Genomic DNA, 22,067 nt, shown 5'->3' with positions numbered 1-22,067 from the left:
GTCCACTTATGAAAAGTCGTTATAAACTAACATGAAAATAGTTATATCCCAAGAAAAGCGTGAAAAATGGAATTAAATTCCACTGTCAATAACAACCTTAAACACCACATCTATTTTGTATTAATATTATCTTGAATATCTTCAAGCAATCCACCTATTCAAAATATTTGTACACAAAGAAATATCAAATAAATTGTAAATATAAAAATAAACATGAAACGACTCGAATGTGTGACTTTTATCGGTGGCACTGTAAAACAAATTAATTTGATTTGTGTGTGGCACTTTCGACTAGAAAACTTTACAAAATATGTTTACTGTACTTATTTTATATACTGGCAATCACACAATACAAGTGTTACAATATAAAAAAATATAGGTATTTAAATTAATCGGTATTAAAAGTAATTTTGATGAAAGAATAATAAAATACAGTGGAGCAAAACATAATAATAAGGTTTAGGGATCGATTACAATTTGAATGTATACCACGCACGAATTTTAAACAATAGAAATTAATATTTACTTACTTGTACTACCCGTTTGCGCTAAGTTTGCCGGTCCGTGGAATGCGCGTCCCCTTAAACGCAATTAGTTAGTGATTAAACGTGATTAAGCAATTAAGTGTTTTATTTTACGCAAATACACAATTTTTATCAATATTAATAAATAAAAAATATTTTCAATACAGTTTGCTAGTTATAGACGCTTTCCTTCGAGTGACGTCATATCGCCAGCGGCAAACTTATCGCGAACGGATAGTAGGTATATACAATTGTGATATCTTAAATTGTTATAGGTACTAGCCTTGTTTTATTTGTAAAATAGTTACAAATATTTGTGATTATTTAAAACGCTTCAATAGGAATAGTAGTGGAATGCTTTATTTCTTCGCGTCTTCCTCAGACTGTTCGGGCAGGTAGTACATGGAGTCGATGAAGTATTTGGTGATGTCAGATACGAGGCTTCTGTCTGATATCTCTTGTGCGACACCGTAAATGGCCATCTGGAAATATTGTGGGTATGATTAATACCAGTGTTTTTCAACCTTTTTCATGACACGACCCCCCTAGTATAAAAAAATTTTGGCGACCCCCCGACCGTTCACTTTTTTTTTCATGCATTTTATAATGTTGCAAAGATGTTTGTAGGGACCGAATACTTCAATCCATACAACATTTGCATAATTAGATTTCGGAGTAATTTGTCTTTATAAGTTTTTTTTATTGAGGTAGTTTTTACGACCTTTCGCGACCCCCCTATAAAGGCTTGAACCGACCCACAGGTTGAAAAACACTGATTTATACAATAAAAATTAGAAGTTCGGTTCCTACCTCTTCGTATCTGTGACAATAACAACTTATTGCTTCAACAACACCAACGCGTTGGTGTGGTTGAAGCTTATTTGAATAGCATTGTCAGATTAGGGTTAATTCGTGGCCTTCTCAGAAAAACATTCAGGATTCGCCTTGTGCCTATAATTGAATTTTTGCTAGAAATTTTTCGACTTAAAAATGATTCTACATTATTTAGAACTCATCAGCTGCGATTGCTTGAGTAAAGCTTGCTTTTTTGTACACTCGCTTATTACAGGGTGACTTTTGTATCAGTATCCAAATTTTAATATAATAATCTATGAAGCGAAAGACAAAACACATATTTTTTATTTTTGTATCGTCCAGTACAAAAATGTCAAAATAAAGCACCCAGAAACAGTCTGAAAAAACACTTACACCGTGGTCACGGCTCACTCGCTTACGCACGCACACACGTACGCGCCTGCCCGCGCCGCATTTGATTCATTGCGATACGATTTATAAGTTGTCGATTTTCCCTTCATACTTTCACGGGCTTAGGACCGTCAAAATGCAAAAGATTTCAAAGTGGTAATTAGTTTTAATTAAACAGACTTACTAATTTATGGTAGAAAAATTAAATACCTACGACAATAATTACGCTATCAAAAAGAAAATAAAATCACCGAGAGCGGTAACACTACTTTTCTTGTGTACCTATTCGGGGGTATTTATCGTTATTTTCATGTGCAATAATTGAGATTGCTTACCAAACCTACCTAACCTAACAACAAACTAACAAATTATGAGTAGTTATTTTAATAATTGCCCAAAGTGCATACCATTTTTCTCCAGACAGACTTGCACGCTTTTGTACATTGTCTTTGAGTTTATTTAAAACTACAGTGTCATTTCGCACTTCGCGTCTCGTGTAGGTACTTACCTACTTGCTCGCGGATCTCGCTTCAGTTTGCCGCTAAAATCGTTCACCGGTTTGGCACTGTTGGGTTTAGTCCTTGGTTACGAAGTCGAGGTATTCCTCTGGGCCCGGTTCAAACTCTCTCCACTTAAAATGTAGCACCGAATCATTTCATAACACTCGCGCTGCGAATACATCGTTACGTTGACCGCACGACGGAACGATCGGCGCGCGCAGAGATGCGCGCGTCTCGTAATGGGTTGCGCGGGCGACTGATTGAAGCGCCGCGCGGCCAGGCCGGCCGGTCGAGCGTTGCCACACGTTGCCAGCTCTCCGCTCGACCAGCTCTCCCGCAAAATGTTTACGCGCTAAGCGCGGTAACCACACTACGTGATTAATTGGTTAGGAAAAAAATAGTTGATGTTAAAATTTGACCTACCTATTTTTTATTAAAAATGTCATCTATAAACAATACCTAATGTCAGGAAAAAATTTGGATACTGATACAAAAGTCACCCTGTATATTTTAAGCTTATAAACTTTCTTCTTTCCTACACTCCCCACGCTAGCCGAGCGGTTTGGGGTCGCTTGATGTTCGCATATTTGTCCCTTACGATGCTTGCATAAGTGAAGCAGCAAATCGAACGCACAGCGTTGAATAGAGCTCTGTGATTGGTTCGTGTGTCACCCTGTGCGTCCACGCGCACTGTGAGACCTCATAGTAATGTTTGTGAATACGGGCGTTAGAGAGCAACCAAGGGAAAAGTAGGCGTGGTCTACTTTTTCGCAAACACACAACTAGTAAAGTCCGGTCGCCGAGCAGATAGAATTTTGTCCAATAACCCCAAGCTACCCATCCTTATAGCTTGCGTGTATATTTCTGTCGCGCTCGCACACTCACTGCGGGCGCGCGTCGCACAGTCGCGACAGCATCATAATTACGCGCGAGCGATAAGGATGGGTAGCTTGGGGTCATTGGACGAAATTCCATCTGCTCAGTGACCGAACTTTAGCTATAATGTTACAATAAACAGTTGTATGTTACCTTTCCCTCCACAGGCCCGGAGGAGGTAGTAAGACACTCGTGCGCAGCGCTGCGTACGTCGGTCACGAAGCGGGAAGCCACGCCTTCCGCCGTGTGTGCGTGCGTTATGCAGATATGGATGCTGTAGACAAACAATAAAGTCAAAATTAAAATTTCTTTGTTTGTATAGAGTCTATACATTTGTTTGTATAGCAACATATGTTGCTCTTAAGGAACTTCTACATGTCTCATAAACTTTTTACCCTACCAGCGCTTCGAGACCAACATTTGGCAAGTGCTGAGAAGAAGCGCCGCAACAAACTCAGTCATCACTGTCTGCCGGTTAATATAAATAAATAGAATAATTAACTTTTAAAAAAAATAAAACCGACTTCAAATGCGTGAACACAAAAAAAAACTAAAAATTGAAAATATTGCGTATAAAAAAGTTTATCCCCAATTTTCCACCCTTGGGGGTGAAATATTTTCTTCAAATTCGCATGAAACCACCCTTTTGATAATACCTATTCAACAAAAAAATAATCGTTCAAATTGATTTATAATCGGCGGAGATATTGCGTATAAAAAAGTTCATCCCCAATTTTCCACCCTTGGGGGTTGTTTTTTCTATTATTAAATTTAAATGGGACCACCCTTGAGGTATTACCTATACGCAGAAAAAAGATTTGTTCAAATCGGTTCATAATTGGCGGAGTTATCGCGTAACAAACATAGAAAAAAAAAAAAAAACATACGGGTCGAATTGAGAACCTCCTCCTTTTTTTGAAGTCGGTTGAAAAGCAGTAGCAATATTACTCCTGTTACATTACAAAAAACATAATCTTCATTATCATGGTCCCTGCTAAAAACCAGCTTCAGCAGCTTGACAACTTGTGCAAAAAATCTGACAGGATTTTTGCCTCTTCAGCATTCTTAATTTTAGTAAAAAAACTAGCAACCGCCCGCGACTTCGTACGCGTGGATCCCGTTTTACCCCCTTAGGGGTGGAGTTTCGTAGAATCCTTTCTTAGCGGATGCCTACGTCATAACATCTACCTGTATGCCAAATGTCAGCCCGATCCGTCCAGTGGTTTGGGCTGTGCGTTGATAGATTACTATGTCAGTCAGTCAGTCACCTTTGAGTTATACATTTAGATTAAGAATATTTGTACCTAAATGTAAAATGTATTAAGTAATTCTATTATATTGTATTCGTTAACTAATAAATAACTAATGATTTCTTTCTTAAAGAAGAGAAGTCTCTCTCTATCTCATTGTTTATTTCTTTCATTGCCATTGTTTATTCGTCGTATATCGTCGGCCGTTTGGTGTAGTGGTTCAGAGCGGACTACTATGCTGAGAGGTCCCGGGTTCGATTCCCGGCCGGGCAGATATTGAAATGATGAATTTTAATTTCTGTGACGGGTCTGGGTGTTACTATGTATAATATGTATGTATTTAAAAAAAAAAAGTATATAAGTAGTATATCCGTTAAGCTAGCACCCATAACACAAGCATTAAGTTGCTTACTTTGGGGCTAGCTGGCGCTGTGTGAAATTGTCCAAAGATTATTTATTTATTTATTTATTCTCACCCAGAAGGGCTTGCCGTAAACATTTTTCTCTCTCTCTCTTTCTCTCTCTTTCTCTCTCTCTCCCTCTATTTTCTTTTTCTTTCTTGCTGTAGACATAAACACTCACCCTGAAGGGAACTGCAAGGCGTTCATACTCCATCCTTTCTTGTGCAGTAATTCAGCCAGCTTGAAGATGTCGAACCTCTTCGAGCCGAAAGCGATGACGGAGGTCGCTGGTTTACCGTAAATGAAGATGCCTTCGACTTTGCGTAACCTGTGTTTAAAAATATATTAGAATTTGCTTTTATCATGGACATTATTGCAGAATGAGAGTGTGGAAGCTTTTACATTGGCGTGCAACATTATTTTTCTAAATACAATAATAATACAAAATAACTATCACATACTAAACCCAGATAAAGTGAATGAAACATAGCTTTTGGTGAGCGAAACTTCATGAGAGTAAAGTTGCATTGGTATTCGCTAGTTTGTATCTTTGTCTATCCCAATAGAGACGGTATGGGAATCCAATTTAGGGAAATAAGTTTTTAACTTCACGACCATCGCTATAACACTAAGACCAGTCGCATAAGACCGAGTAAAAATTAATTTCTAGAGCTACTAAACAGCAAGTCGACGAATTCAAGTTTAAAGCTTCACAAGAACGTCACGGGCGTTATTTCACTTATGCCCATTGACTCATCTCATCAATGGGAATGCGTTGAATATTACCGAGTGTTCACACACTTCACATCACACGATTAAATAACACAACTTCCGTAGGCTGATAAAAACTTTATTAAACCAGTTATGCAAAACACCCTATAAAGTCCGAAAAAAATCTAATGTTAGCGTGAGTCAATTACGGTTCACGGTCAACGCCATCTATTAACGAAAATTGGAACTTAGTTCCGTGCGGGGGTGGCGCTACGAAAAGCGCAAATACATTTTATTTTATCTTAACCTTTGGCGTGCTATTGAGCCGCGCAAAACTGCACCCCCCAACTGCTACGGTTTTCAAATGATGTTTCAAAATGACAAAGTAGTCTTGTCTTAGATCTGAGACAAAGCAGTTGACAGAGGTTGCACAGATATGAGACAAAGCATAGGAATCTAAACACCGAGCAAATAGATTAAAGTGAACTCACTCCTGCTCCACGTATCGTGTGGTGGTGATAATCTCATCGGTCATTTGCACGTAGCGCGTCATTCCCACGTGCATCATGGTCGCCCAGCACGCCGCGATCAGACCGCCCGCGCGGCTGCCTGCAAAGACAACTAGTTAAAGAACTACCCTACAATAGGGATGTTTCCTGGGTAAAAAAGCAAGTTTTAATTAGTCCGTCAGTTAACTTATCAAAAAATACTCTACACGTATTTTTCACTTTTTCAAACTAATGAAAATTTAAAGAGATAAAGCTCGCCAAAGTTATAAGAAGAGGCCCGTGACGTCAATGAGTGCATAAAAGTGCCGCACTTTGTGACGTCGCGCGGAACTTCAACGCACCATAACTATGTAATTATATGTTAGATTGACAAATAAAAATATGTGTCCAATATTTTTTGATATTAAACATGACGGACTAAAAAAATTTTTTTAGGAAACTAGCCTAGTGTTAGTAAGCTACCCACCCTACAATAAAGTCAACAATTTTAGCCCTGAAATCTCTTTTTTCAATAGGGTAGTTGAGACTCCAGACAATGGGCGCTATCGTTTTTATACTTAACTCTAGAGAGACGCTATCTTGATGAGTGCAAACGCGATAGTCCTCTTACCGCTTCAGCGCTCACCAGATGGCGCCACTTAGCTATAACCCTCATTCAATAAAGATAGACTTCGCACGTTATCGGGACGACACCAAGACATTTTTAGGTGACGAATAATACCTTATAATTTTAACGCTACGCTAGTCCCTTAATTGCTAAACTCACCGTTGACAGTGGGTGAGCCGTATACGCCGCCGGGCCAGTCGGTCGTGACGGTATACTGGTAGTGCCGGTATTCCGGTTTGCGGTACAAAACCACTGAGGTGCCTTTTGGCGCATATCCGTACTGAAAAAAAAGTAAGTAAATTTTAATGACGTAACGTGTAGCGCTGATTTCACTGCATCTAATAATTAACTTTTAAAAAAATAAAACCGACTTCAAATGCGTGAACACAAAAAAAAAACTAAAAATTAAAAATATTGCGTATAAAAAAGTTCATCCCCAATTTTCCACCCTTGGGGGTGAAATATTTTCTTCAAATTCGCATGAAACCACCCTTTTGATAATACCTATTCAACAAAAAAATAATCGTTCAAATTGATTTATAATCGGCGGAGATATTGCGTATAAAAAAGTTCATCCCCAATTTTCCACCCTTGGGGGTTGTTTTTTCTATTATTAAATTTAAATGGGACCACCCTTGAGGTATTACCTATACGCCGAAAAAAGATTTGTTCAAATCGGTTCATAATTGGCGGAGTTATCGCGTAACAAACATAGAAAAAAAAAAAACATACGGGTCGAATTGAGAACCTTTTCCTTTTTTGAAGTCGGTTGAAAATTGTCTTTCATATCAACCAAAGAACATGCTTTGCAGAACAAAGTCCTTCCCCAAGAATTTCTACTACGTCACGTCCTGCGTAACGCTCGATTTCTACATGGGCACATCTTGTATGTAGGGGATTCCGATATAGTAGATATAAGGGAGGAACGGTTTTTTGTCTCGCCCATTGCCAGTTGTTTGACAATTTCGTCCTCTCTGGTTGACGAGATCTATAGGAAGACAGACTCCTCATTCCTGATTCGATCACGTTAGGAGAAATATAAATTGTATCATCAAAATAACTCAAAATCATGCAAAAAAAATGTATCGATACTAACGCAATCGGAAAGATAAAACGACAGTAGGTGGCTTACCTTATGCGTATCAGCTGACATGCTACAAACGCCAGGCAGTCGGAAATCAAATGTTGGTATATTATGGTGACCTGCATGTTCCATAAATGCACGAAGCCTCCCAGGCACGCGTCTACGTGCAAGGGGAACCCGTACTAGAGAGTAATGTCAGACAACGCCGCGATGTCAGACAACGCCGCGATGTTAGACAACGCCGCGATGTTAGACAACGCCGCGATGTTAGACAACGCCGCGATGTCAGACGACGCCGCGATGTCAGACAACGCCGCGATGTCAGACAACGCCGCGATGTCAGACAACGCCGCGATGTGAGATATAGATGACCCACGCTGAACTGTCCCACCAAACTCAATGACAGGGGGGCGCTACCATCGTTCAACTATATGGTTTCCAACATGGCAAAAGTCTGAACCAGCGATCCGGTATTGACGGTGGCGCCCCACTGTCAATGTCATCGACAGGACAGTCCAGTATTTTGGAACTATAACGTCGTAATGTCAGAAAAGGCCTCGATCGATGACGTCATCCATCGAACCGTAGGGGAAGTTATCCCAACTAATATTATAAATGCGAAAGTAACTCTGTCTGTCTGTCTGTCTGTTACGCTTTCCCGCTTAAACCTCGCAACCGATTTTGATGAAATTTGGCATAGAGATAGTTTGAGTCCCGGGAAAGAACATAGGATAGTTTTTATCCCGGTTTTTGAAACAGGGACGCGCGCGATAAAGTTTTTCTGTGACAGACAAAATTCCACGCGGGCGAAGCCGCGGGCGGAAAGCTAGTATTACATACATGTAAGAACCTATTATATGCATGTACCTATCTCTCCTAGAGCTGATGGCCGTTGGGGCAGAAAATGTCTCGAGTGGCGACCACGAGCCTGAATACGTAGTGTGGGCAGGCCTCCCACTAAGTGGACCGACGACCTGGTGAAGGTGACGGGAAGTACCTGGATGCGGGTAACGCTGGACCGGTTGTTGAACTCTTAGAGGAGGCTTTGTCTAGCAGTGAACGTCATTTGGCTGAAACGAGCGAATTTATCTCACCTTATGCGTATCAGCTGACATGCTACAAACGCCAGGCAGTCTGAAATCAAACGGTGGTACATGGTGACCCGCCCGTTCCATGAACGCCGCCACAAAGCCTCCCAGGCACGCGTCTACGTGCAAAGGCACGTCGTACTCAAGAGTAATGTCAGACAACGCCGCGATGTCAGACAACGCCGCGATGTCAGACAACGCCGCGATGTCAGACAACTCCGCGATGTCAGACAACGCCGCGATGTCAGACAACGCCGCGATGTCAGACAACGCCGCGATGTCAGACAACGCCGCGATGTCAGACAACGCCGCGATGTGAGATAACGTCGTAATGTCAGAAAAGGCCTCGTTCGATGACGTCATCCATCGAACCGTAGGGGAAGTTATATTACATATTATGTAAGAACCTATTATATGCATGTACTTATCTCACCTAGAGCTGATGGCCGTTGGGGCAGAAAATTTCTCGAGTGGCGACCACGAGCCTGAATACGTAGTGTGGGCAGGCCTCCCACTAAGTGGACCGACGACCTGGTGAAGGTGACGGGAAGTACCTGGATGCGGGTAACGCTGGACCGGTTGTTGAACTCTTAGAGGAGGCTTTGTCTAGCAGTGAACGTCATTTGGCTGAAACGAGCGAATTTATCTCACCTTATGGGTATCAGCTGACATGCTACAAACGCCAGGCAGTCGGAAATCAAATGTTGGTACATTGTGACCCGCACGTTCCATGAACGCCGCCACAAAGCCTCCCAGGCACGCGTCTACGTGCAAAGGCACGTCGTACTCAAGAGCGATGTCAGACAACGCCGCGATGTCGTCCATCGTTCCGTAGGGGAAGTTCGGCGCTGAGCCTACGATCTGGAAGAAATTGTTGATACGGTTAACACTTTTAATGCGGCCGAAACGCACTCATGCGATCTTTAAAAAAATACATCTGATGAATACAAATTACATTAATTAACATTTTGTCGGCCGCTTGGTGTAGTGGTTTGTCGGCCACTTGGTGTAGTGGTTCGAAACGGACTACTATTCCGGAGGTAGCGGGTTCGATTCCCGCACAGTACAAACATTTGTGTGCATGAACATATTTGTTTGTATTGGACTGGGTGTTTTCTATGTATAATAAGTATGTATTTACAAAAAAAAAGTATTTAAGTATGTTTATATCCGTTGTCTAGTACCCATAGTACAAGCTTTGCTTAGTTTGGGACTAAAAGCGCAGTGTAAAATGTCTAAGGATATTTATTTATTATTTATTTATTAATACACACAACAGTAGCACATGATATATGAGGGAAAAACTGGATTACGATGCTTAAGAGAAAGGAGAAAGAGAAAGCAAGAAGACCCATGGTGACGAAAATCATGATGCTGTTACTTACTACGCCTCTACGAGTAATACACAAATACCGTTCTGATTCTCCCAGTATTTATTTGACCAAGATAGAAATTAATAAGTACCTACCTCACACATTCACACTCTTCCTTCTGTTTCACACATCTTTACGTTCAGTTTCCCACTGATCTCCTACATAATTAATTAAGGGACAATATTATTTGATCCTCTAAAAACTAATTGATCTTTTTAATATGTGCACTTTTAAAAATAAATGATGTATTTTATTATATTTTATCTTTATATTAATTATTGGGTCTATATTAGATGATCTACGGATACATTATGAATGATCTTCATTTAAGGTAACATAATATTTATGTTTAACATACTCTTTTAATATTTGGTAAACAAAAATAATATTTGATCCTCTTTTTTAGTTATTGATCTTTAATTTTGTTAATTTGATGATTTTTATATCAAGTTTGCCTTTTAATATTGATCACCTAATAAATACATTTCGATCTATGTATAACTTAACTTTAAAATATATTTGATCTAACTAAAAATATTATTGGTTAATATTTTTTAATTAAAAAATATCTTTTAATTTACGCGGTACTTTGTGGTTGAGTGACAATCGTCCGTCATTGGTTACTGAGTTATCCAAGGGCTTAGCGGCCAATAACCAAGCAGAATGGTACATTGCCATGTTTGTTTAAATTACAAGCTTTGCTTAGTTTGGGACTAGAACTAGAGGAGCTATGTAAAATAATTTCTTACTTCTGTCATCCCTGAACCCGACATCATAATTTTTACCTCTTTATTTTTTTTCAAATCGCAAGGTTGATTTTCTCTTAGTATACCGATCTCGACCGTGATCAGTGACCATAAAGTCATCTGTCAACGGGTCGATTAGACACGATAAAAGCACTAAACGATATTTGTTTACTTTTAGTGCGACATCGGGTCGTAAGGACCTGATAAGTTTTTTTTTCCAAATATTTACTGTGTTTGACGAAACAATTGCAAAACAATAATATGTTTCTTTCGTACTACTGAAAAGACCGAATATATCCATCCCGCACCAACGCATCCAGCACCTAAGGTTAATTCGACCCGATAACGCAGTGTGAACGTGTTAAGTATGCTTTTTTAATAAAAAATAAATCTTTGAACATCAAGTGCCTTTAAATAGTTTCCATCCTTTGACTACAACTTAATAAAAATAAGTACCATAACATAATTATTTTGAAGATTATTTGATATAGACAAAAAATAATTTATACAAATCGAATTATTTAAAAAAGTATCACAATATTGAATATTTGATGCTCATTTCTTTTATTTTTGAGGACCAACAAGTAACGATCAGATATAATTTTTACATCTCAATAATTTTTTGCGTAGTTCAAAAGAGATTAAAATATCGATCGATTTCATTTATTTTATGTCTCAAAAAAAGAGGATCAATCATTAAAATAGATGACCATTTAGATTTTTTTAATTGCCGTTTTTGCTAATTTAAAAAGATCGTTTAAATACATGCCATTAATTAATCCATCATCCATAATAATCTTCATTCTTATGGTCAATAATCAGGATGGTCCATACCAGACAATTTTTTTAAGCAAGACGATTCAGACTCCGCCAGAAGAAAAACACCTTGGAAAACTAATAATGACGTGAAGTAATATGTTCCAACACTTACCAAGCAGGTCCTCCTGCCAATGGCCCTCTTGACCGCCGCGATATCAACACACAGCGTCTCAGGGTCAACTGGTACCGACTTCACAGATAATCCCAGGTATTGCGCAGCCTTATCAAAGGCGCAATGGACTGTAGTGGGCACCACTATCTGAGGGTTGGATATGCCCTTGTTGTAAGCGTAGTCTCTGAACGCTTTGCACGCCATCATGATGGATTCTGAACCGCCTGTTGTGACCTGGAACATATTTTAGCAATAGGTAAATAAATTAATAAATAAATATCCTTGGACATTTTACACTGCGCTTCTAGTCCCAAACTAAGCAAAGCTTGTACTATGGGTACTAGACAACGGATATAAACACACTTAAATACTTTTTTTTTTTGTAAATACATACATATTATACATAGAAAACACCCAGTCCAATACAAACAAATATGTTTATGCACACAAATGTTTGTACTGTGCGGGAATCGAACCCGCAACCTCCGGAATAGTAGTCCGTTTCGAACCACTACACCAAACGGCCGACAAAGGTATAGCTGTTCGATGTATATTAATGTAATATGTATACCTAGATGACAGCACATACATTTTTGTTGCACCTATTAACAAAATAATGACGCCCGAGACGCATCGAGCGTGACCTTGACCAGTCTTATTATCTACCAAATAAGTAGGTACTTTGGCTTTGTAACTGTGAAACTGTATGTGTCATAGAGTGTACATTACAACCAAGAAAAAATCGAAATAGCTCCTTTAAGACTATGCTACCCTGGTAGGCTAAACAGGAGGATTAAACATTACTTCAACATAATGTTTAATTTTTGTTGGCAAAGTATAGGTACACATGCTCATTTAGCTTACTCCCCATTTTGAGAAATCCCCATTTTGCGAACTCCACATTATGAGATTATCCACATTTTGAGAAGTATACTTTTTAAGAAATGTATTAATTATGTGTGTGAATTATGCTACTAAAGGAAAATACTCAGTGTGACACTGACTTTATGTACTTTTATTAAAAGGGGATTCTGATTAACACACGAGTTCACGGGGATCCCCTGGGGGATCGGGTTAGGGGATCCTAGTGGACGACATGTAAAATGCAGAATATACGGATGTACCAATTGACTCAATCATTACTATGTAGAACAAACAGGGCTTCTATTTGCTCACCGAATTTTTCTGGTGACCCTAAAATTTCGATTCATTTCCAAAATAATTTATTTGATTGACCTAAACTCAGACAAATATAGGCATAAAACGGTATTTAATTTGATTACAGATTTAATTATGGATATCAAATCATTTATCTTTTTTTGTGATTACTACTAGTGTGAAAATTACACAATATTTATTCATTATAATCTTTGCTCATTAGAAACCTAGATAAAATATCTTAATCTGACAAACAACAAGTCACCGAAAAAAATTCACAGTTGTAAAGAATGAGCGAATGCTCATTAGCATGTAAAGAAGTCACCTTGAAAAAGAATGGTTTAAAGAAATGGTTTGTAAAAGACTCAACATGGTTTTACGACAATGTTTTATGTTCCAAAAGATAATTAAAAGCAAGTGTCTGAAAAGCGATACGACTAAGTATAAATTACAATGGGCTTATCAACCATACAAGATTCGTTAGGTATTTTCTTACTTAACCAAACAAAAACATAAGATATTGTAATTTACTTAAATAACATATTTTTAAATTATTTATCTACCAAGCACTGCGTGCTTATTTGACAAAACAATTTTGTACATATTATTATGTAACAAAACAATAATAATTATGTATGGATAAATTCTATTGTAATATTTTTAAACTAAAACTCTGGCTATGTTATTTATACTCGTATACAGCTTAACTAGGAGCTTGTATTTTATACCTAGCAATGAGTGAGATTGGGGGAGGCCTATGTTCACCAGTCACTGGATGTCATATGGCTGAGATAATGATGATGATGATGGTGATGATGATGAATGAGAAAGATACCTGGCAAATGGTATTTTAAGATTTGTAAGGTAACTGCTTAAGGCAGGAAAGTTCTTTAGTGGCGACCACGAGCCGGAAGAAGTAGCGTGGGCAGGCCCCTCCACTAGGTGGACCGACGATCTGGTGAAGGTCACGGGAGATGCCTGGATGCGAGCGGCGCAGGACCGGTCTTTGTGGAAATCCTTGGCGGAGGCCTTTGTCCAGCAGTGGACGTCTTTCGGCTGTAGTGAACGAACGAACGAAGGTAACATACATCAAGTACAATCCACTCACCGTCCCACAACAGTTGTCGTCTCCATGGAACAAATTGGCAGCCATGCGCACTATTTCAGCCTCCATCTTGTTTACCCCAGGGAATACATCTGAGTGCAGTGGATTGGTGTACGCAGACAGAGCGTACGCATCGCAGGCGACTTTGGCAATCTCTTCGTTGGTGTGATACACTGCCCCGGACACATTGCCGTTCTTCCAGTCATAATTACCTGGAACGGTAACAATTATCTTTAAATTGTGAACAACGGAATAAAGTTTTAATTACTCAATCAACATTAACCTAATTAGAAATTCACCAATTGTTAAATATTTGTTGGTTAGAGCTGTTTCCCAATAAGAGAAAGGTTGTGGATTCAAGTCCTGCAGTATCGTTAAAGTTATAAATCAGGTTTAAAAGACATTAGCGTTATAATTGCAACAACAATTTACTTTAAATAGTTTCTTCAAGTTTTATATCTAATGGAAAATTACAGCTAGTAATTTAATAGACTAACAATTAAGCAGCCCTTATTTACTTCTTACCTAAGCTGAGGTGGTCTCTGACTTCTTCAGCCACTTGCTCAGGACTCAGCCCAGTAGCCGGCAGCTCTCTCCTAACCGTGACACCAGCCAAGCGTTTGTTGACGTCCTTTCGGAAATCTTTATTGATTTCTGCCATTTTCTTCTCTATAGTCTTCCTCACTATTGGTAATTGGCGCAGCCAATGGAAGAATTGTTTACGTAGTCTTGTGGTGGGGCCTAAAACAGAACGTAAAAAGTTTTAGATCATTAACTAAGGCTGGGTTGCACCATTTTACTTTAACTTTGACAAACGTCAAAAAGCTGTCAAAATGCATACAAAAAGCACCGGTTAACATCAAATTTACGGTCAAAGTTGGGTGGTGCAACCCAGCCTTAGTTGTATAATAATTTAGATAACTAATGAGGTAATTATTTCAAATCAAATCATTTGAAAAGTATAGGAAAACTGATGGAATACTTACTTTCTTTGGCATTGTAGAGACTGTGTGCCCAAACTAATGCTAGTATGGAGGAGGCGGTCATAGTTACGATCTGCCATGGCTCCTTCCCTTCGAAAAACCGGTTTACGGCTTTCAACGGCTGCGGACGCTCACTCATGGCTGCAACATTAATAACGGCAATAATTAAAAACTGGGACTTCTTTTCCTTAAATAAAAAAAAACCTTATCTAAACTTAAAATGTAGAATAATTTTACTTCGGAAAAAGTACTAAGTACGTAACTACAAAAGAATAGAATTATTCTAGTCAAATGTTAACAAAGACATTGTTACACAAAACAATAGCTAAACTAAAGATGTTTGTCTAATGCCCGTTTTCACCATCAATCCCCAATTTTTAAGTGACCCCTTTGAAAACAAAATTCCTGTCATGTGTTACCATAGGGATCACTTAAAAATTAGGGATTGATGGTGAAAACGGGCATAACTTTGCTGAAAGGAAAATGCATGAAAATTTTACCTTTACCTTTACAGATAACAGTGTCATGAAGTTCCTTAAACATTTTAATTTATTTAACTAAACTAAAACGAATTTTTAGCAGTCCTATTTACAGCAAAAAGTGCGAAGTTAACTAAGCACTACCTAAATAAAGGTCGGTGTATAATTAGTGCTAGTGGAGTTTGAACTTACCTAAGACAATCTGATTAAATATTTACACAAAATGAAATCTTATCTTCTATCCCTCGATCAATTCAGCTGTCAACCAGGCACATAATCTTGATAATTACCAAGATACTATTGGCCTCACTGATACAAAGAACACGACAACAGACGCGTTATGAGTCTGCAACGCGAGGCTCACTAATTAAAACAAAGGCCGATTAAACATTAATGATGATAACAAGAGAACGCTATACAGATTAATTAGACAGGAATGTTTTTAACGTGAAATACCTACAATACAACTCGATTTTTCGAACTCGAGCTCGAAGATCGACTCTCGGTCGCCGACACAACAAACGTCACTTTTCATAGTGATGTGACATACTGTTTCACTGTTTGTTACAATACGATAAAAGTGTGCGCTGATTATTTCCGTCGTCCCTGACTATACGAATGAGTATTACCTATGGAAAAGTACATTTAAATGATTGATTGTACAGTAGGTCTAGACAAGTGGCACTTTTTGATCGGAGCGAAAATTGAATCTGTTCACGGAGCGGTGTAGGTAGCTCCATACAAAAAACGGCCTTTCGTTTCGACCATCTTTTGACATTACAACTGCACAGAATAAGTAATAGTACCAAGGACAACTTTTACATTATGCGGGAAATTAGCCAAGTCAAGTCTTGGCTTGGCTAATTTCCGCATAATGTAAAAGCAGCATTTATGTTTTGCCACTTGTCTAGGGGGCAGAGGCCGGCAGAGCTCTTGGAGTATGAGTATTCTTTGGGGCAGAGCCCCTCTTGAGTCAAGTCTGAGTTGACCTTTCTTTTAAATAGTTACTTACTGACTAAAATGGGACTGATAAGCTTTTTCAATAGTTTTTAACCGACATGAACAAAAGGAGGTTTCTCAATTCGTTTTGTATGTATTTTTTCTTTATCAACACAGAAAAGTAATATTCGCTTTAAATCTGAGAGCCTTCACCATCACCACCAACTTCTTTTTTTTTTCTCAATAATTTTAATTTATTTGTCGAAAGTTATACATATTTTATGATTATCGACGTTGAAATTGGACACGCAATGGCACGTCCCAACTTATGTCAAATTTGACATAAGATAACGCATTCATAAAAAGCGAATGCGAAAATCTGTCGACCACCAATAGAAATTAGGTACTCATAGATTTATCCAATGAAATGTAAAACACAAAATAAATGACCAATCTGCATTGAGATTGAAGTACGTAATACAATCAAAAGCGTTTATTTAATAAAAGCGATAATTACTAATCCATTGCTGTTAATGTCAGGAACAGATACGATTTAACTCCATTAAAGCCTGCAATGTACACTGATACTCTTCACGATACGCCTACGCTTGCCAGTGGGTAGACACTTCTCATACAAAAACTAGTCTCTATATGTAGCAATTGATATACAACCTTATCCCTTAAGCAATAAAGTGCATTTTGGATTGATTTCACTATAGCAGGGGAACCCGCGGATCAATACCACCATACTAAAAATAATTGTTAGTGTCCTTATGTTGGTAGTATTGTTAGTTTGACAAATGAAAAAAAATGTCTGTCAATTGAGTTTGAGTTTTTAACCGGCGAATTGATTCGTGTGAAGTTATTTTCTCAGATTTGGTGCAATATTACTGTAAATAAACTTTTCTGTCGTTTACGTTGAGTTGATTAAGTTCCTCCGTATCGGGCGTGATAAAGTTTGCTGTTCAGTGTTATGTTTTTTGTGAGATAGAGACTCTTTTAAATAAGCTGTGTTTCAACTTCTACAGAAGTTTAAACTCTTATTTACTTTTCTGTTTAATGGGTATGTTATCTACTTACTTGAAATATTAGATCTATTACAAATCTATTTTTCATTAAAAACAACCCTATGTGATGAAAATGTAAATGTACTTTCAAAACTGGTAAATGCATGAACCAGGGCATTGACACTGGTTGGAGAGAAATTATAGGCTTTGTTTAATTAATACCTATTTCATTTTAGGCTTCTACTGATAATGGAGAGTAGAAACAACAAGAAGTGCGTTATTTGTAATAAGAGGCGAAGTCGTGGTGGATCACCCTTACTTTTGAGTAGGTTTCCTCTGGATTCTGACCGGTGAGTTTCTAATAACACTCATTTATTACAAGATAATTTTACTGATTGTGTAAACTTAAAGGCTGGGATTAATATTTTTAATCATACAGTAAATAACCATAACCAATTTTTAATTTCAGTATTTTGTTTCGTACTCTGCAAATGAATTGCATAACAATACTAAAAGAAATTAGTTGATGAATAAATTTCAGTTTGTTATTCTTTTTCTTTTCTAATAGGTATTTCTTATTTCAGTTGTCGAATGTGGGTTAAAAATGCTGGCTTAGAAGACTTAGCATATGTACCTATTGAAAAGTTACACCAACTGAAGTTTGTTTGTGGTGGGCACTTCACTCCTGAATCCTTCAATGCCAAAGGAACTCGGCTGAAGAACTCAGCTATTCCAACACTGGAATTGAGCAATCCCATCTTGCCAGATGAAGTTTTGACAGAGTTTCCTCTTCATGTAAAAGACTCCAATAAAGAAAACCTCAAGACAGGTATGATGATGACTTCAATTATTTTTTTTAAATTTAATTTACTATCTATCAATTTTTCTGAATTATTTAGATGTCTTAATTAATTTTCTTTGGTTTCCAAAACAAACCAACCGAATGCAATTTAACAAGGTTCTTTCTTTGTAACCACAAACATGTGTTGTATGCTTATCAATAAATAATATATAATTTCAATTATTAATAATATCTATACTTTGTTACAGTTCTTTATGATCATTCATATTGCATTCCAAAGAAGTCAAATCCAGTTGAACGAGGTATGTTTATCTAAAATTATACTAATAATATAAAAAGGAAATATTTAATTGTTTGTTTGTATTTGATCGGCTCCGTAACTCGAAGCCAAGATAGCCTAAAGTGCGGGTTAGAACCCCACAGCTTGAATATTGTAGTAAACCCACTCGTAACACAATTTAGCTTAGAATGTGTGTTGAGTTAGAGGGACTTTAGTAATTTGTGTAATACAAATTCTTCAAAAAAAGTACCGGACCAATTTGAAAAATTTTAGGCAATCTACATTAATTAGCCAGGTCAGCTAGTTTAATAATATTTATAAGCTAGTAATTTTTAATGTGAGCAAGACATGTACTAGACTGATTGTACCCTAAAGTTGGGTAAGAACATGACATTTTATTACCCAATTCACATTTCATTATCTGCTTTCAGTTCCCCTTACAACTACAACCAAACAACTAAATTCAACATGTTTGGGAGCTGTGGATATACCAGATTCTGGTATTTCTGCGAAAACAACTTTTGAACCTCTTCCTTCTACTTCCAATGCACCAGAACATATGACCTATAAACCCATTACTCATGGTAAGTGTACAAACTAATTATTTACCTTCTAAAATATGCCTTCCCTCAAACTAAAGAATGCCACCCTGGATGCGTTCTGCAGTCTGCAGTCAGGTCAAAATGAACTTATATGTACAACATTCTAGGTTTCTGTACATTTTATATTAATGCGATTTGACCGTGCGGATACGAACAAAGAACGCAAAGCACACGTGACTGATTGCCTTATCACGACCACTTACAGATTGTCTTGACATACCCGCAGACCGCATCCAGAATGCAGAACATTAAAACCTCTAAATGCCTTTAATTTAATATTATGTCATTGTTATTGAAGGTGGGCCCACGCTTCATATTTTATGAGAAGAGCTATCATTATCCTGTCTTTGCATTTTTTTAAAACTTGATAATGATTGATTGATTTGGAAATAATATGTTTCATAAAACAACAAAATAAATTTTAAACTAATTTGCATATTTATAATATTTCAGATGATAAAAACATTTGCCATCAAGATGCACAGGCAGAAATATTAGTCCACAGACCTAAGAAAAACATTGAAATGAAAGGTAAGATAAAACATACCTAATTTAAAAAACTAAGTAAAATTGCTGATTAATTAACCAATATTCAATTCAATTTGCTTTAATGTTGTTTTTTTTACTAATGGAAATGTTTTTATTACAGACACTTCATCAACATTTACAATTAAAGAGAAGAGGCTTTGGCGACAGTTACAAAATGCAAAAAAAACAATAAGGAATATAGCGAAGTCAAGAGTGAATTTAGACAAGTTAGATTCGGAAGTGCTGACATCGTTAGTAAAGGATGTAGTGCAGAATAACAAAAAAAAGTCACAAGGAAAAAGGTGGACTTTAGCCAACAAAATATATGCTTTGGCTATATTTAAACGGTCCCCTAAAGCATACCGCTATATGCAAAAGCTGTTTACGCTACCAAGCACTAAAACGCTCCAAAGGATTTTAAAAAATATACCAATGGAGCCTGGTATAAATAAAAATATAATTGATATGTTAGAGGCAAAAGCATCAAGTATGCCAAAGGAAAATAAATATTGCTCGTTAATATTTGACGAGATGGCGTTAAAGAAACGGATAATTTATAACGAAATTGCTGATAAAGTGGATGGCTACGTGGATTATGGAGAGGGCGAGAACATGGGACGAGAAAAGAAAATTGCAGACCATGCGTTAGTGTTTATGATACAGGGTGCTAAACATAAATACAAGCAATATATTGCGCACTATTTTGTGGAAGGCACAATATCAACAGCAAAACTGGCAAAAATTATATCGGACATCATCAAAAAATTAAAAGAAATCGGATTTATGGTTCTAACAACAGTTTGTGATCAGGGATCTACAAATATAGGAGCTCTTAACATGTTAAAAAGAAACTGTGGACAAGGCATAGATAGCAACTTTTTCTCTGTAAATAATGACAAAATTTTTATAATCTATGACATCCCTCACTTGTTCAAATCATTACGAAACAATTTCTTTAAAGTGGAAATATGTCTTTCGATGGAAAAATTGCACAATGGAGGCATTTGGTAGTTGCAGAAGAACACAACAGAAATTTTTTAAATTTTAAAAAACTGAATAGTACCATTGTAAATCCAACATTCAAAACTAAGATGAGGGTGAAGTATGCTGCGCATGCTCTGAGTAATACCGTGGCAGCTATTTTAAAAATGATGGCATGGAAAGAAGTTTCTGATTGCAATGATACAGCATTTGTGATTGAACAGTTAGATAAACTATTTGATTGTACAAATGGTCCATCATCTTTAAATGACGTAAAGAAAGGGATCCGGGAAAATGTTTCCACATCAAGTAATCACATTGAGTCTTGGACCTTTTATACTGATAAGTTAAAAACCATAAAATTTATAACAGCAGAAAACACGATACTAAAAAATGTTAAATGCGTAAAGGGATATCAAATATCTATCAAATCCTTAAACGATATTTGGGAAAAGTTAAAGAATGAAGGGTTTAAATATATGAACCTTAGACAGTTTAACCAAGACTCTCTGGAAAACTTATTTGGAATCATTAGGCAACACAGTGTAACCAATAGAAATCCCACTATCACGCACTTTACTGCAGCGCTTAAAACAAGCATGGTTACTGGGCTGAAAGTGCCTCATAGCAGAAGTGCTAATTGTGAAGCAGACAACAATAAACATATGCTGGAATATAAAGACATTTTAAAAACTAATTTAAAAACAACAGAAATAAAAATTAATGTTCAAGATTCCACAGACACTGAATTTTATCCTGTGTTGTCTATCCCGGACCCTGAAAACTTAGAACAGCCCATTGAAAATTTGTGTAGCCTTGAAAACCAACCAGTAGTATATGTAAGCGGGTATTTAGCTGCCAAACTATTACAGAACAGTTCTTGTTTAATTTGTGAAGAGTGTTTGAGCGTGAAAACTCCTGTTGACAATGATTTGTATGCATATATATCTCTTCGCGAATGGTGGCATGATAAAAAAAGTCTCGTTTATCCAACAATTCAATTATGTACCACCGTAAATGAAGCTAAACAATTTTATCATGACCATATTGCCGACCAGATATATATGGAAAATGTTGGAAAATTCATTTTCTTAATGTTGAGTACAAATTGTAATTTTAGTTGGTTTAAATGTCAACAACATAATAAAGAAATTTATGATAAGATGTTTAAAATATTAAGTTACCTTTTTCTAAGAAAAAGTTGTAAAATCATTAATGACAGCTTCATAAAAAGTGAAAACAATTTTGCTGACAAAAGTAAAAAAGCACAGCAACAAAGCATTGAAAAGTAATCTTAGGGCTGAGGTTCGATCAGCTGATAAGAAAATTAAAGATGTTTATAAATAAAAATCCTATTTTTTCTTAGAAAAAGTTGTGAAAATAAAAGTTTACAAAAT

The 22,067-nt window shown here is 37.1% G+C and overlaps 1 protein-coding gene across 4 annotated transcripts; it reads right to left on the bottom strand.

Annotated features, from left to right (window-relative positions):
* Positions 1-823: 823 nt before the first annotated feature.
* LOC135074005 (sphingosine-1-phosphate lyase) lies at positions 824-16,052 on the bottom strand. 4 transcript variants are annotated; one of them, XM_063968298.1, is made up of 11 exons: positions 15,724-16,052; positions 15,056-15,193; positions 14,595-14,810; positions 14,073-14,281; positions 11,807-12,040; positions 9,408-9,617; positions 6,744-6,864; positions 5,960-6,077; positions 4,939-5,085; positions 3,260-3,380; positions 824-1,006 (listed from the first exon to the last, which is right to left on the bottom strand). In XM_063968298.1, the coding sequence occupies exons 2-11, from the start codon at positions 15,189-15,191 to the stop codon at positions 884-886; spliced, it is 1,635 nt and encodes a 544-aa protein (XP_063824368.1). In that variant the 5' UTR covers positions 15,192-15,193; positions 15,724-16,052; the 3' UTR covers positions 824-883. The 4 variants fall into 4 exon arrangements, with proteins under 4 accessions (XP_063824368.1, XP_063824365.1, XP_063824366.1 ...); XM_063968295.1 differs by lacking the exon at positions 15,724-16,052 and adding an exon at positions 15,553-15,709; XM_063968296.1 differs by lacking the exon at positions 15,724-16,052 and adding an exon at positions 15,559-15,709.
* Positions 16,053-22,067: the final 6,015 nt, after the last annotated feature.

Source organism: Ostrinia nubilalis, chromosome 8, assembly GCF_963855985.1.
Source record: "Ostrinia nubilalis chromosome 8, ilOstNubi1.1, whole genome shotgun sequence".
NCBI classification, from domain to species: domain Eukaryota; kingdom Metazoa; phylum Arthropoda; class Insecta; order Lepidoptera; family Crambidae; genus Ostrinia; species Ostrinia nubilalis.
The sequence above is the reverse complement of the archived record's forward strand: the minus strand, read 5'-3'. Positions and strand labels throughout refer to the sequence as shown.